Source organism: Chroicocephalus ridibundus, chromosome 1 (assembly GCF_963924245.1).
Source record: "Chroicocephalus ridibundus chromosome 1, bChrRid1.1, whole genome shotgun sequence".
NCBI classification, from domain to species: domain Eukaryota; kingdom Metazoa; phylum Chordata; class Aves; order Charadriiformes; family Laridae; genus Chroicocephalus; species Chroicocephalus ridibundus.
This window is the reverse complement of record NC_086284.1, coordinates 85689546-85705556: the sequence shown is the minus strand read 5'-3', so window position 1 is coordinate 85705556 and position 16011 is coordinate 85689546. Positions and strand designations below refer to the sequence as shown.

Below are 16011 nucleotides of genomic sequence, written 5' to 3'. Positions count from 1 at the left end.
GTTCTCTATGCTGCTCATCCTCAGATGCTTCTCTCCATTGAGGCTGCTGATTAAGATGGCTGGCCCCCAAATTTGCAGGGAGAAGGAGGGGGGCTAATGTACAAATTTGTGTACAAATTACTTGTACACAAAGTAAACTCTGAGATTTCTTTAACAGACCCGACTAGTGAACTCCGGCCTTTAAGCCTTAACTTTTTGAGACAGCAGAATGACTTTATTCTGACCCCATAACAGCTTATGGTCATTAATGGAAAGGAGACACAAAGAGCTGTATCGCTCCCTGTGGCTTAACTTTCCTAACAGGAAGTTGCTACCTGATCAGTGCCAATAAACTGTAAATACACTAACATAATAGCTTCACAAGGCTCCCAATTCTTTTACTTACCTAGTCATCCCAAAGTCAGATACTTTCACAGTAAGATTGCTGTCAACCAAACAGTTCCTAGCAGCCTTTAGTAGAGAAATGAGAAAAGAGATGAGTGGAAAAAAATATAAAAAGAAGCAAATAATGTCATGCCTTGGTAATTTGTTAATAATAATTTATATCCTCTAGCATTTCAGTGAATAATGGCATTCTTTGATTGAAGCAATTAAGTTTGGAACTGTAAGGGAACAGTAAGTAGCTCTCTTATTTCGCTTTCTGACTATTGATCGTAAAACATTCTTTACCATTATCCCAGCTTTATGAATAAGGACATTGAGGAAACAGAGGTGAGAAACAAACATTCACCTAGAAAAATAGCAACAGATCCAGAAACTAAACCCTGTCTTTCAAATTGTGTCCTACTCCAGGGTCTTTTTCAGTAGTCTCAGAATTTACCAAGACATCAAAAAGTGAAAAACATTGATTGGATTATTTGCAATACACTATAAACAGAGTGGAGCAATGAAAGGTGATTTAAACAGCCTGTTTTATGAAAAGTTCAATATAAGCCTAGTTCTGCAGATGATCACTTGATAACATTTATCTAAGGCTGTATACTCTGCCCGCATGTTTATTAATTTCTCTGATAGAGTTTGCACCTACAGTCTTCAACCTGAAATCAAGCTCAAGTTTTACTTCTGTTTTCCCATGGTGTACAGCCAGGTTTTGGGAAACTGACTTTATATTTACAACTTGAATTCTGCTACCTAAGCTGTCTGATATTTGTGATTTCTGAATCGGGGTGTGAAAACTGGTGAGATAACAACTTTATTTATGCATAAAGATAATTCTTTGAAAGCATCAACAAGACATTTAAAATGCTACCTGAGAAGACCACACCCCTATTAGAAAATGAAGCAAATATGTAACAGAAATTGTCACAATTTTTCCAACACATTTTCGTCTAGAGCTAGAAGGCAAAATACTGCTACTGACTGTGAAGTGCAATACACCAGAAATCTGGATAGGCTCACTTTTAGTAGGCCAATAAAATAACAGCTTATTTCCCCAAAGACTTATGCCAGTATTCTAGAAAGCTAAGTTTTGCATAAACTTTGGGTCTAAGTCCTTGAAAGCACTGATCATCTTATTAAAAGCAACTTGAAATACTTGCTTGAAAACTGGCAGATAAATGTATTTAAAAGAGCTAGGCAGCAGCAGACTTTCAAGTTCTGCTCCTGCTTGCAATACACCAGAGTAAATTCCAGTTTATCCTAGTAGTGTTCACACTTATTTTATAAAAGAAATAGTTCCCAAATGGATAAATCATTAAAAACAGTCTAAGTGTCCCAAGTCTTTAATATTTCACCTCTTTCTCCTGGAGAACTACAGCACCATTGGACAGAACCCTTTACTTCAGTGGACTAATTTTACAACTGGAGGTCTGTGCCGCTGAGTGATGCATCAATCCTTGAGGCTAGAGCCCGTAAATGTGGGCAGGGCAGTATGCAGGGCTGTAAGTCTGTCAGTTCAACTCCGAAGCAGAACATATTAGGCTTTTGACGCTGTCTCTCATAACATCCTCCTTAGGAAACTGAGGAAGTGTGGACTAGACGAGGGGACAGTGAAGTGGGTTGAGAGCTGCCTGCGTGACAGGACTCAGAGGGCTGTGATTAATGGAGCAGGGTCGAGTTGGAGGCCTGTAACCAGTGCTGTCCCCCAGGGGTCAATACTTGGACCAGTATTGTTTAACGTATTTGTCAATGACCTGGACGAGGGGACAGAGTGTATCCTCAGGAAGTTCGCTGATGATACCAAACTGGGAGGGGTGGCTGACACCCCAGAGGGCCGTGCTGCCAACCAGTGTGACCTAGACAGGCTGGAGAGCTGGGCAGAGAAGAACCTAATGAGGTTCAACAAGGACAAGTGTAGGGTCCTGCACCCGGGGAGGAAGAATGTCAGGCACCAGTATAGGTTAGGGGTGGACCTGCTGGAAAGCAGCTCTGAAGAAAAGGATCTGGGGGTCTTGGTAGACAGTAAATTATCCATGAGCAAGCAATGTGCCCTTGTCAAGGCCAAGAAGGCCAACAGAATTCTGGGCTGCGTAGGGAAGAGTGTGGCCAGCAGGTCAAGAGAGGTCATTCTCCCCCTCTACTCTGCACTGGTGAGGCCACAACTGGAGTATTGTGTCCAGTTCTGGGCTCCCCAGTTCAAGAGAGACAGGGAACTACTGGAGAGAGTCCAGCGTAGGGCAACAAATATGATTGAGGGCTTGGAGCATCTCCCTTCTGAGGAAAGGCTGAGAGAGCTGGGACTCTTTAGCCTGGAGAAGAGAAGGCTGCGGGGGGACCTTATTAATGTTTACAAGTATCTAAAGGGTGGGTTTAAGGAGGATGGAGCCAGACTCTTTTCCATGGTTCCCAGTAACAGGATGAGGGGTAATGGGCACAAGCTGGAACATAGGAAGTTCCGTTCAAATACACGGACAAACTTTTTTATGGTGAGGGTGACAGAGCACTGGAACAGGCTGCCCAGGGAGGTTGTGGAGTCCCCTTCTCTGGAGATTTTCAAGACTCGCCTGGATGCAGTCCTGAGTGATGTGCTCTAGGCAATCCTGCTTCAGCAGGGGAGTTGGACTAGATGACCTCTAGAGGTCCCTTCCAACTCTGAAATTCCGTGATTCCGTGATATTAGCTTGTGGGCAGTGCTGTTTACATGGAGCTTTAATGCTTTACTTGTACAGAGCTGCCTTGTATTGAGCGTCTCTGGGTGTCTCTGCTCAGCAGACCACACTGCTTTTTGGGGTGAGTGCCAACAGAGGCGGTGCAGCTGTGGCTGATCCTGAGGGGTAGGACTGCCTGGCCTTTTATGTCATCCCTTTACCTTTCCTGTTCCACTTCTCCCATGGGGTAGCTTACCAAATCTCGATGTATGAACTGACAGCTCTCCAGAAATGCCATAGCATCACAAACATCATAACATATTTCCAGGAGCTGAAGGGGCTGTAGTTCCTTCCCATGACTCCTTAGGTAGCTAAGCAGACAGCCATTAGGCATGTATTCCGTCACTAGATAGATGGGATATGATTTTGAGCATACACCATACAGTCTAACAAGTTTGGGATGGTTAAGTTTCCTGAAATAAAGAAAGATAAAATAATCAAATAATAAATAGACATGATTGTGCATTTCTGTAGGTTTTGTTCTTCAAATATTAATACAAGGTACTGAAAAAGAGACTGGATACAGTCCCATCTCAGACTTTAAATATTCTTTTTCAAGAAGAAGTGGGCGTCCTTCTGCCTATTACTTTGAAACTCAGTATTGACAATCAAAAGAAGACTCAGTATTGATGAAATGACAATTTTATAGTCAAATTTGAAATAGGATTTAGCAATTTAGCAGCACAAAAGTGCAACTTTCTTGGTGGGAGAAAATAGATCTGAGTTGGTGGGGGACCTTAGGTCTTAAGATTTTCTGCTAAAATCATGTTGCAAAATTTTCAGATGGAGAATCCTGATCATATCAGCTAGTTAACTGACAGGAATGTAGTCCCTTCCTCCAGGTTACGAGATATCCAAAATATTCTTGAATTACTGGCTTCAATTATCATGTCATGGAATTTCACTGGAAAGTCTAACATCTTTACCTCTTTGGAGTCAGACACTAAACTTCAAGTCTAGTTCACATTTCTGGCATTTCTCAGTTATTAATCTGTCTCATTCCTACCTGCAGGATGGCAGGAACAGCTTTTTAGCTGTTTCTGTATATATGCTAATGAAACATAGTTTTAAGTGACATAGATGGAACCTCTGAAGTTGTGGAAGAGATGTTAACTGAAAACTTTGTAGATGACCCTATCAACCTTTCTGAAGTTCCTTTGGTAATACTTCACATATCCTGTGTGGGTACCTATTTAGCTTGTGCCTAAGGTACTCAACACTACTTAATGCTATTTTTAAGAGGAAATTCTCTTTCCTGTGTGTGCTATACATTACCGATTAATGTTTGGAAAGATCATTATTTCCAAATAATTAAGCAATGCCATAGCTTACATCATGGTCTGAGCTTCTTCTATGAATTCGTCTTCTGACATTGCTCCCTCTTTAATCATCTTTATGGCCACATCGTATTGTCTCTTCCACTTTCCCAGATACACCACTCCAAACTGACCACTCCCTAGCTCTCTGAGCAGGACAATTTCTTCTCGTTTCAGCTCCCAGATTCCTAGTGGGACAAAAGAAATTCCTTTAGCAAAAAAAAATAATGCAGACATGGTATCCCACACATGCAATGATGTTGTTTTCTCTAGAGGGTTGCAGAACCGTGCAGCACTGAAGCAACATACCTGTCTCTTGGCTTTGTGTTTGAGTAATGGAAGGAGACTACACTTCTACAAGTGCTGGTTGCTACTCCTAAATTTTAAGCATTATAAATACTTTTAAGAAAGATTTATGCATATATATAATGATATATTTTCACGTAGGGGATTGAAGAACAAGTATTACTGTGCCAGGTAATGTGGAAAAGGGAAAGAATGGCCATGACTTGGATGTACTGGGGAAGGAAGCATGAGAGGTCTTGCACTGTTGATAAAACTTGACATAAAATGCCTTAAAAAGGGCACAACATAAAAGTTGATATAAAATGCCTTTGCATTCACCTTGCCCTGGATGTGGACTAGATGCACTTGTAGGAAGGGATACCCTATTTCACAGAACCATAAAGTCTCAATGCTATAGTGGACAAGAAGAAACCACAGGAGGAGCTATTGACTGAAAGACCATCCTTCCCAAATTCTCACATTGCCTCCTCTGTGGACAAATGGAAGTGGCCATGAAACAGTGAGCTTAAAGATCCTGTGTAACCTCCTGCAAGCCTGAAAGCAATAAGAATCATGATTTCCTGGTTATTCTTTTCTTGGTGACCAAGACAGACATCAATTTCAAAAAGGAAAGTTATCTTCATACCATTTCCTAATGAAGCTGTGGTTGGGACTTTATTTACTTGTGTAGATACCGCATGCCGCAGTCTTGTCACCATACCTACAAAGAAAACCTGTTAAAGGTCACGAGTCTTCTGAAATCAAAGAAAATACAGGGAAACTAATAGCTCCCTCAACCTGTCATATTACAAGCATCCAGATAACGACAGATATTCAATATTCAATATTCAGCATCTGCTGCATCATGACACAAAATTGAAAATTTTCTGTGCTTAAGGGCTAGTCCAGCAAAGCTATTGCAAGAGGAGGTAGTACAATACCAAAAAGCATTGTACGGCAAAGGAAAGCAACTATATTGATTGTGAATATGTTAGATCAAGTTCCACCCAAATTCTCCCAAAAGATGTTTCAGTATGTAGAGCATTCAGTATCGGAAGAGATTCACCATGACTCTGAAAAGTCCAGAAGCCTAGGCCAAAGTCAATCAAGTAGAAAGAACATATAGGATTACCGGCTGAGTTGTGCTGATGGTAGTGTATAAGCTTGGGAATTGATTCAAAACAGTAATTTTCAGCGAGGTAATACTTGTTGTCAGGAGTTTTGTGCACATGGTAATGTTTTACTGTTCCTTTTTTACTTCTGAAAAACATCACAAAGTGCTGTATAATTCAAAGCTTCGCAAAAGGCCTTCCAGCCCACCCGTTAATAGATTAGTCCGTTGCTGCATGAACCGCAACACATCAGCTGGCCAAATAACAAAATATGTAGTAGGTGCCACCAGGAAGACTGTTAATTTTGCTTCAGTCCCGTTTTTCCCCCCTTTACAACTGCTGGCTGTGTAGTACAGGCTTCTAGCACGGTGGAGACTTCTGCTGCATACTCTAATGTAGTCTGATGGTTAGTACTTGTCTCTCAACAGTTACATCTGGAGCAAAAGACTTTCATATACTGCCCTTGCAATATTTCTACATTGAATTTTGAACACATTTCCTTTCCCTTCCCTTTCCCTTTCCCTTTCCCTTTCCCTTTCCCTTTCCCTTTCCCTTTCCCTTTCCCTTTCCCTTTCCCTTTCCCTTTCCCTTTCCCTTTCCCTTTCCCTTTCCCTTTCCCTTTCCCTTTCCCTTTCCCCTTCCCCTTCCCCTTCCCCTTCCCTTCCTTCTCTTTCACTCTTGAGACTGATCTGGTTTCAGCTGGGATAGGGTTAACTCTCTTTCTAGTGGTTCCTGTGTTTCAGATTTGGTGTGAAAGGAATGTCAATAATGCATATTTGTTTAGTTGTTGCTAGGTGATGTTTATTCTATTCAACAACTTTTTTTCAGCTTCCCATAGAAGCTGAGAAGAAGCATAGACAGAACAATGGAATGGCCAGTAGAATATTCCATACCATAGACATCATGCTCAGTATATAAATGGGGGTTGCCTGGGGGGCCGGAATCCACAATCACTGTTTGGGATGGGCTGGGCGACCAATTCACTGGGTGGTGAGAGTGATTTGTGCTGTATTACTTTATCTTGTATATTATTTTACCATTATTATTATTGTTATTGTTATTTTCCCTTTTCTGCTATTGTTCTATTAAACTGTCTTTATCTCAACCCATGAGTTTTTTCCCATTCAGGGACCCAGGGACATATATGAGTTCAGGTAACTCATATGACCTGAACGTGCCCGAGGTTCACCTTTAACACAATGTAGAGAATTTTTTGTTGACCAGTGACACCAAGCAGCATGCCCACAGCATGTTCATAGAAATTATACATATTCTTTGGATACTCACTCAGAAACCTTGCTGAATACAGACACAGTATACATTCCTGCTTGGCTAGATTTCCGAACCATAAAAGCACCTTCTTTCCCCTAATTTAAAAAAAAAAATAGTTACAAGGAACAATGATATTGGGATTCATTTCAGTGAACTTTAGGCTTTTACACTGTAATGTCCACAACGTATAGAAGGAGACATGATTCATCGGACCTTCTTTAAGGACTGCATTAGGATAAGATGAATTATGCCTTAGAAATATTTCTTTCTCTCCACTAGAAAGGGGGTCTAGGTAGCTGGTTGTGGTATCCCACTGTAAATCAGGTGAGTTTTACCCCAGCCCAGACACGAAGCAAATAATCTGCAATTTTGTTTTGGTGCACAGATAAAGATTTATAGCTGGGGAGATGGGGAGTTGTTAACCCCATCTCCTTCTGCATGTCCACCTCCCGAGGTAGTACATGGTACCGAAACACTGCCACATGCATCCCATCTGAATTAGAGCTCTATCCACCACACTCAGTTCCTTTACATAATGCACTAGATTGATGTATTTTCTGTTGCCAAAGTATTTCTGCATTACTGAATAAGTAAAAAGATTTTTGCTGCACTCTATTATATTTGGACTATTTTTAGCCTTTACGTGGCATTCCAGTCCTAACTTTCACCATCCGCTTTTACTTCTGTTAATGGTTTACCATACTGGGCTGGAAATTCTGGTTTTCAGAGTTCATTTAGCAGCTACACCTCTAATGTACTAGGAATGGCTATTGTGGGGATGAAAGAAGACATTGGAACCTCACATACAGGCCAAGGGCCATTGCTGTGAAGTTCAAAGGAAATTTCATGTCCCCTTAAAATTAACTGGAGTCTGGAGTATCCAGCACCTTTTGGGAATGGGACATTCTTCAGTCTTTCTCCAGTGATCTGCCACACTTTAATTTCATTCCTGAAACCTATGGTGGGGGTCTAAGGGAAAGGACACTGAGCCAAGGCTCCCAAAGGGTCCGGTTATGTCAAAGTAGTTAGTGGCTAAGCGCCAAGGAGACAGGCTGTGAGAAAGCAGCAAAACATGAGGAGAGAACTTGTTTACACAGCACACCCACGCACGAAGCACAGCTGAGGCTGCCTCTCCTCCAGCGAGATACATGGACAAGCCCTTCTGCGCTCGTATCCTGCAAAGACTTGTACACCTGACTAGTCCTATGGTGGTATCCATCCTTGCTCCTAGTCAGCTGTGCCCAGCCAATGCTCGGTGGGCATAGCCTTGGAGTTTGGTCGGGGTGGTCTGCTTGTCTGGGTGAATTTCTTTTACTCCACATTTGTATATAGTAAAACCATCACGGAGAATTCCTCTAGACTGACCTGCAGAAAGAGCCACCCTGGAGCAAACAACACAGGCCCAGAGGTAAAATCTAAAAGCAGAGCTTTGAGGGGAAATGCACTCAGTGTGGCTTTGTTCCAAGCCTATTTTAGAGGTGTATCACTTATGCATCCAGACATTTTTTGAGATCTGTTTATCAACACTAAGTTAGCACAAGAGTTTCTAGCACTCTCTAATACTACAGCTATTTAAAGAGCATCAGCATCCTCTAGCTACACAGTATAGCAAAGACAACAGACACAGAAACATTTCCATGGTTCTTCATATACAAGTGATAAAGGATATGTAGGACCTTCTGACGGAGCAGCTGCTCACACTGGGCACGGGAGATATTACCAGCATACCAGCTGCAAAGAGAAATATTGGGCTTATTATTGACGGGCTGATTTCTGAATAGGGCACAGCAGACACGTGAAAAATGCCAGCCATAATAAATATTTTCAAAACTGCTTTTAAAAGCCAGAGGGTAGACTTGGGACTTGTCCGTCTGCTTCCTCTCATCCAGTGGGTGTCCTTGTCCTGAAACATCCGTGCCCACTCTGTGTCTCTGACTTTTTACATTATCTCTTTAGAGGAGGATCCTGCTGCCCTAAAGCTCTGGCAGGAGCCCTATCAGAAGTAGTTTGCTCTGCCTCCTGCAGACCATAACACAGCTGTCTCCCTAAAAGCTGGGACGTGCTTAATTCTCCTCTAACCTTGAACCTTCTGGTTGTTATAGTATTTAAGTAAACTGAGAGATCCCAAAGGGAGGAAACAAGCCAAGCACGCTCTGTCAGATCAGTTCAGGGAGTTCCAATCAAGTCCTTTTAATAGCAGTTCACTTTTATGAAGCATCCCTTTTATTGGCGTACAAGATTGATCTGTCTAAATGACTTTTTTGTCTGAAAGCAAATACATTCACACCTTTGGAAGTCCCTGAGCAGTGATCTTGCTGATGACAATATCTATAATTACTATATTATTATAACAGCCATAAGTAGGATACCATTGCCCTAGATATAGTGGATTTGTGAAGTGGAAAGACAATCTCCGCCCAAAGAATCTTTTGGTTCTCATAAAGACGTATTCTATGTACTCACTCATGATTAGCAATACTCTGCTCTTCTGCCAATGTCTGTTCACTGACACTGGAGTTTTCCCTGAAAAGATAAAACGTGATGAAATTGTGAAAAACTAGTTATGAAAAATACCTTTCTTGGTTTAAAAGTCATACTACATGTATTTTTTGAGTAGTTATGCCATGGTCTAAGGTGAATATTTAAAAAACTTGAGAAATATTTAATTGTCTGGATTTTTTTATGACTTGGTAAACACTTATACAGCCTTTCCCCTCCAGTGTGCAATGTGTTGGAAAGCCAAATATTCTCTGTGCATGCTGTTACAGCCAATGAAACTACACATCCCTTTAGTGACCTTATGAAGAGATTGCATCTACCTATTCAAAATTTACATAGAAGGTTTCCAAATCTGCGCAACCCTAGACTTTCCAAATAGTTGTTCTTAGCATGACAGACAACAGAAGGCGTTCATGTGGCAGACAAAAGAGGCCTTTAAAATAACGTCTTGTGCAGAAATAATAATGATTCTATTTATGTTGTTTTTTTTTTAAGGAAACCTCTGAATCTTGTCCAGTATGGTTTACTATGAGACAATCTGTTACGTTTCTGTGAGATTTTTATTCAAATACTTACACATGCATTTAACGCTTACAATGTCATGTCATCTCACTAAAAAGGAAAAGATGGGTCTGATGTATCACTTTGACAGACCTGGACTCCCTTTGCCCTGTACTGGACTACTCACGTACATACAAAGGCATGAGAGTGCTAGCAAGGCTGCTTTAATGCGGAAATAAGAGCACAAAGTTTGAAATCCTAGCATTATCGAAGTCAGTGGCAAAACCCTATTGATTTAAATGAAACCAGGATTTTCAACTGATGTTTTCTGCCTTAATGTATGACTCAAGAAGACAAATTGTATCTGATTCTATACCTTTCAGGAAACTTTATGCTTGGTAGTCAGAAAGTTATTTAAAAAGAAAAATATTCCAGAAACATTGCCTAATCTTTACTAGAGTGGTGAGGAAAACATTTGAGCAGTGGATGGCTGCATATTGATTCACCTTGGCTCATCATCATTCAGAGATAACTTTCTCAAGCAAGTGCTTGGTACGAAACCTTCATTCCTGCAAAATAAACAGTTCACAGTTTAGCTATCGTACATGGCTGCATCTTCAATTTGGTCACTTAAAATAGGAAAAGGGATTAATCAGAGAGTCACTTTTCAGAATGTCACTAACAGAAATGCTCATGGTTAAAACATTTCTGCTGTTACTTACCATGTGGAAAAATACAGAAGTAATTTGTTTTAGAAAATTACATTTCAATGAAGTACTCTTTTTGCTAGTCTCTGAAATGGCTTCTTCCTCTGTGATCGGTTTCATCATATGGAATATTGGAGCAGCTGTTCCACAATATCATTACATGCCATCTCAGTTGCTGTGATGAAGGACGCCAGTGACTAATGGGTTCCAGCAGAGTATCCAAGATTGAATGCAGAAAGTCAATAGGTGGGCTCAGCATTCTTCCCAACACAATGCCGGATGCAATTGAGAAGCTAAGCTAAATGAACATGGACAGTTGAGCTACCACTTAAAGCAACTGGCAGCATGGCACGTTCGACCTAAGTTAGGGGGACCAACAGGCACCTGTAGTTGTAACGGGGTGGGCTGTACACTGTGCCCATCAGAATAATAAATAGAGAGAATAAATTGTATATTTGAATATGGGTTGACATAGAAAGGAAAGGTTTCTTTATGAGATCTCAGTAGAGTGAGAAGAAAACTAAGAGTGTGTGGAAACAGGTGAAACGTGTAACTCCTGATGTTTGTTCCTACTACATTCGAGAAAACAAGATCTTCATTTTTTTTTCAAGCAGAATGTAAAGGTTTTGTTACGATGTATATATGACTTGTAGTGATGCAAAAGTCTCAGTTTCTCAAGCCAAAGAAAAAACTGTAAATGTCGGCCCTTTCTCTTGATCGCTCTCTGCTCCATTCATCTTAGAGCCCTCCACTCAGGGTCTAAGCAGAGCTGCCTGTATCATATGCTTTTACATAGCCATAAACAGTCCAGTGAAGGCATTTAAAAGCGTATCTCAGTTTACTAATTTATTATTGTCTTTGAGTTGCAGGGATTGTGTGCTGCTTTCTTCATCCAGAACAGCATGGCAATACTGTGAGTTATAAAGTGCAATAAGTTAAGGCTGCTTTATTTGTTGGTTTTCTTGCAGTTGTAAACTTAATCAGTGAATTATGAGTGGATCAAGTAATTACATTCTGTTCCAAACCTGTTTGGGCGTCCCCTGGCTCAAAAATTCTTCCCTTCCTCAATTCTATCACGTACAAAAAATCAAACTCAGCTAGCATCCATCATGAGACAGGCAAGGAATCTTATCTCTTCCAGGCAGCTCCTGTTTGTTGCACTTCCTTTGTCTCCAGTGTACTCCTAGAGCTGTTTCTCGTTTAATAACTCGAGAATAGACTCCCTCTTCTGCCTCAGCTGGATATTAACCAAAAATAGCTTATTTTGAGGTGCTGAAGGGGATTCCTCCACTTGTAAGCCTCAAAGAAAATAATTAAACTCTTCTTGTTTTGCACAAGATGGGGGTGCTCTGTCTCTGTGGAAAAGTATTGCTAAAGCTGGGGAGAGACTGAAGTAAGAAGTGATTCGCGCTTCAGCAGTTCTCACTGGTCTCCCTGCTGTCACTGCTATTGTGGTAGTAACAGTGATAGTCTAAAAATGGTTTAGTGCAAACAAAAGAGGCAGCATTTGTGAGGAGAAGTTTCATCTTTCTATTCACTTAAACTAAATAGTTCGAAAAAATGGGCAGCTTCTGTATACACAAGCCTTTCTTCAAGCACATATCAAAGTTAAGGCCACTGGGTGCTGTCTTAGTGTACTAGGCAGTGACTGTTGTAAATCTTACCCAACCTGGCAGCTAAGGATGATAGTGAAAATGGAGTTGTACAGAAGACAATGAGGATTCTAGAGCAAGGTTTAAAATCTACTAAGGTAATCCCAACATAGATCCTGAAAGGTACCAGGACTGGCTGCAGTGCTGTCTATGAAGATGGGATATGTGAAAGACCATAGTCATGGAACAAAAGTATGCTGCAGTGTATACTTACCCCTCCAGGTCCCTTACTTTCCACCATTCGGAATCTTCCTCTTGCAACACATAGTATTTATTGCTTCTGACAAGCCGGAAAGCTGAAGTTCCTTTGGGGTCATAGTTGCATTGGGCCACAGCCATTTTCAGGACTGACGTGTCTGGTGACAGCCCCTGGGGCAGGCTTCTATGCTTCCGCTTTTGAAGACAGAGGGAACAGAATGATAAATAAGGAGATGCAGCACAGGGCACAGTAAGAAATAACACATGACATGTACACAATCACTTATATCTTCAACATGTATAATGATATTAGGCAAATTAATCAAAGCTAAGAAGATGGGCACAGACAAGCAGGTTTTTCCTCATCCATTTAGAAGCACAACCCAGATACTGTTGTCCAGATTTGTGAGACAAGTGAGGACAGAACCAAGATCCATCATGATGACACCAGGAGCAATTAACTCTGAGTGGAGGATGACACTGCTGTAATAGGAAGATCTCATCACCAGAATTATGTGATAGACTTGATTTGTATCAAAAGCCTGCCACTTACCTGAAAGTGACCTGTTGCAATTCAAATGCTTTGGACACCAAAAGACCAAATTGTGCTTTACTATAACTAAGTGCGATGACATCCTGTTGTATCAAAAGACCCTGTCACAAATAACTTTGGGTTTTTTTGGATGGTGTTTGATCAATAGTAATGTTACCAAGAAGCCCAACAAGCATTAGTCAATTGTTACTACTAATCACTGAAAGCAAAAACCTATGCTAATTCTAAATCATTCCCTTTCATTACCATCTTTAATTGATGTTCCTCTGCTAAGCATGTTGGATATAAGGAATCTCACTCATTGGTGCCTAACTTTCCCTGTGCAGAGTTAAACAAGTGTAGGTATGTAACTATGGGATTCATCTTACCTAACTTTGACCCATGTCTTCACGTGAAATATGTCATCCTACAGAAGTGCCTACCTCCCATCACTGGTTGTTGAAGACGTCTACACAAATAACTTAGATGAGAAGCCTGACATTAAAGTGAGATGACATCAATCAAATCATGGGCAAAAGAGCATCTAAAATTAAGGCACTGAAATGCATTCAGAAATCAGGGAAATGTCATAACTGAGAAAACCCAGACACTACACTTGAAACACAGAGCAAAGGACGAGGGAAAATAAGACAGACTTAGGAGAAAAGGCTCCAAATGCCACCTATTTATTACTGAAAACCACTGTGATGCAATGCAAGGGAAGAATGCCAAGTGTCCTGAAGCAGGCTGTGATTCCTTTAAATCAAGTTCAAGTGATCATGACATTGTATGTTTGCTTGCTTGTTTGTTTGTTTGTTTTTATTGGCATTTCTATACTTAATTTAAACAAGGAAAAACCAAAAAGCCAAGTGAATGCTTGATTCAGTCCACTGAGCCAGAAGACACACATGATCTCTTCCTGCAAACAGACAAAATCTCAGTCTCCACCAAGAACCTCACCAAGCTCCAGTGGAGATACTAATTTTTAAAGAGGTAGCACTCACAGCAGCGTCCTCCTCAACTGACTAGAATTAAGTCTCTTGCTTGGCGAGTACTACTACTTGAACCCAATATGGGTGGTTCCTGTTGGTCATATCTGACTTCAGTGGAAAGGAGCTTTTATAGCTTGAGGGCCAGTGTTAGGCTGGAGTTGAGTCTTTGACTGCCTGTTCGCTTTGTGGAATAGTGACAGAACTAGAGTTGCCTTCAGCTGTCAGAAAGACAGAGAAAATTGTAATACAGAGATTAAACTGTTTTATCTTTAAAGCGTCTAGTGATGTTAGAGCAAGCTGATATTCAGTAAACGTGTTTATGAGCTGATGCACACCTCTGAGCTTTGTCCTTGGTAATTTTTGGAGATCAAACTGTTCTTTCTTAATTTCCTGTATTTCGCTTACAGAACAATCAAGGTGTCATCCTTTGATGGAGCTTTCATCTTTTTGTGTGAACAAAAGAAAGTGCAAAGCATTGGCCAAAGTAAATGGCAGAAAGAATTATGATCACAGAAATGAATTTTGCTTTGTCCAGCCTGCCTGGGAAAGGAACCAGCCAAAGATGAGGACATCAGATTTGCATCCCTTTGGGTTTCACTGCTGGATGTGTATTGGTCTGTTGCAATATTCTGGATGGACTTCATTTGTAACCTCGTACAGATTAATGTCCTGATTTGTGTCCATACATACAGCTTTCCATTTCCAGCACTGGCTAAAAGCCCCAGAGCATTTCCTAATAGTAACTGAGTGGATCTTATTATTCCCTTTATGCTGGCAGTGATAGCATTGTGGTTTTCATATTGATGACTGTACCATTGTCATCTAGAGAGCTGTAGGTGACAGTCTGAGATTCAGCTGTCATGTGCATATGGGGAATGGCCACCATCCGCAGAACTGCACCCCTGACGAACAGCTGGAAGCATGTGCTGGATCACTTCAGCTTCCATAAACCTTATTCAATACATATGCATGAGAAGATATGTGTGCGCACTCAGTGGACTTCTGTGATCCGATCTACTGAAGTACTGGTCTGACCTACATGAACCATTTGCCGTTGCAAAGATGGTGGCTGCCAGGCCCCAGCAGAGGTCAAAGTGTTTCTGAGGTAGGAAGCTCCTGCTTCCTGCTGTTATTAAAGCACAGGGGAAGTGCCCACTGGTTCCCATGAAGGGACATTTGTGCCCACTATTCTTTGTAATGGCACCACTCGTTAGGAACCAGCTCGTCTGCGGGAGACTAGAGGCATAACGCTGAACCGGTGACAGGGACAGAGGCATCAAAGGTGCAGGACGTAAGCAGGCAAAAGTAATGCCTCATGCAAAATTCAGTGCCTCTGGTCAGTTTTGCCTACATGCAAAAGCAAATGCCTCTGGTCAGTTGGGAAGCAAGCAAAGGAGCAAGACTTGCAGAGGCTGGAGAGGCGAGGGACAAGAACTGGGAGAGGCGAAAGGAAGGCTGGGGCTATGGTGGTACCTCCGACGATCAAACTGAGTAGATAAAAGGGCAAAATAAAAATGTGCAGAGAGCTTATAGAAGTAGCTCCGTGGCTAAATATAGACTGTTCCTCACCATGAGAAGTCAGTATTAGCCTCCTTAAGCTTGGGAAAATTAAGTCAGGTTGTTCTAACCAGATGTGGTAGCTATTATATCTGCATTTACTGAATCTGTTTTAGAAGTACCCATCTGCAAACTGTCATATGCTTGCTTTTTAAATTTCCCTTTCAAAATATCTTCTCTGAACTCAAGCAGATAATAAAAATAAATCATAAAGGCCTAGCAGAAGCCAGCATGTTCAGCAGCAGATTTGCATGACTGATGATCTCTCCAGATAGACAAAGCATCCCCTGATGGAAGCCAGG

At 41.2% G+C, this 16011-nt stretch overlaps 1 protein-coding gene across 2 annotated transcripts in view; it reads right to left on the bottom strand.

The window, feature by feature from the left end:
- Window positions 1-16011, bottom strand: part of BMX (BMX non-receptor tyrosine kinase) — a 31842-nt gene that overhangs the window by 4835 nt on the left and 10996 nt on the right. The window contains exons 7-16 of one of the 2 annotated variants that reach the window (XM_063351580.1): window positions 12645-12823; window positions 10578-10640; window positions 9535-9594; window positions 8748-8802; window positions 7087-7166; window positions 5820-5947; window positions 5334-5408; window positions 4419-4590; window positions 3283-3499; window positions 386-450 (exon numbers count right to left, since the gene is read on the bottom strand). In XM_063351580.1, the coding sequence (XP_063207650.1) occupies window positions 386-450; window positions 3283-3499; window positions 4419-4590; window positions 5334-5408; window positions 5820-5947; window positions 7087-7166; window positions 8748-8802; window positions 9535-9594; window positions 10578-10640; window positions 12645-12823 (1094 nt within the window). The remainder of the gene's footprint in view (window positions 1-385; window positions 451-3282; window positions 3500-4418; window positions 4591-5333; window positions 5409-5819; window positions 5948-7086; window positions 7167-8747; window positions 8803-9534; window positions 9595-10577; window positions 10641-12644; window positions 12824-16011) is intronic. The other variant, XM_063351655.1, reaches the window with a different exon arrangement.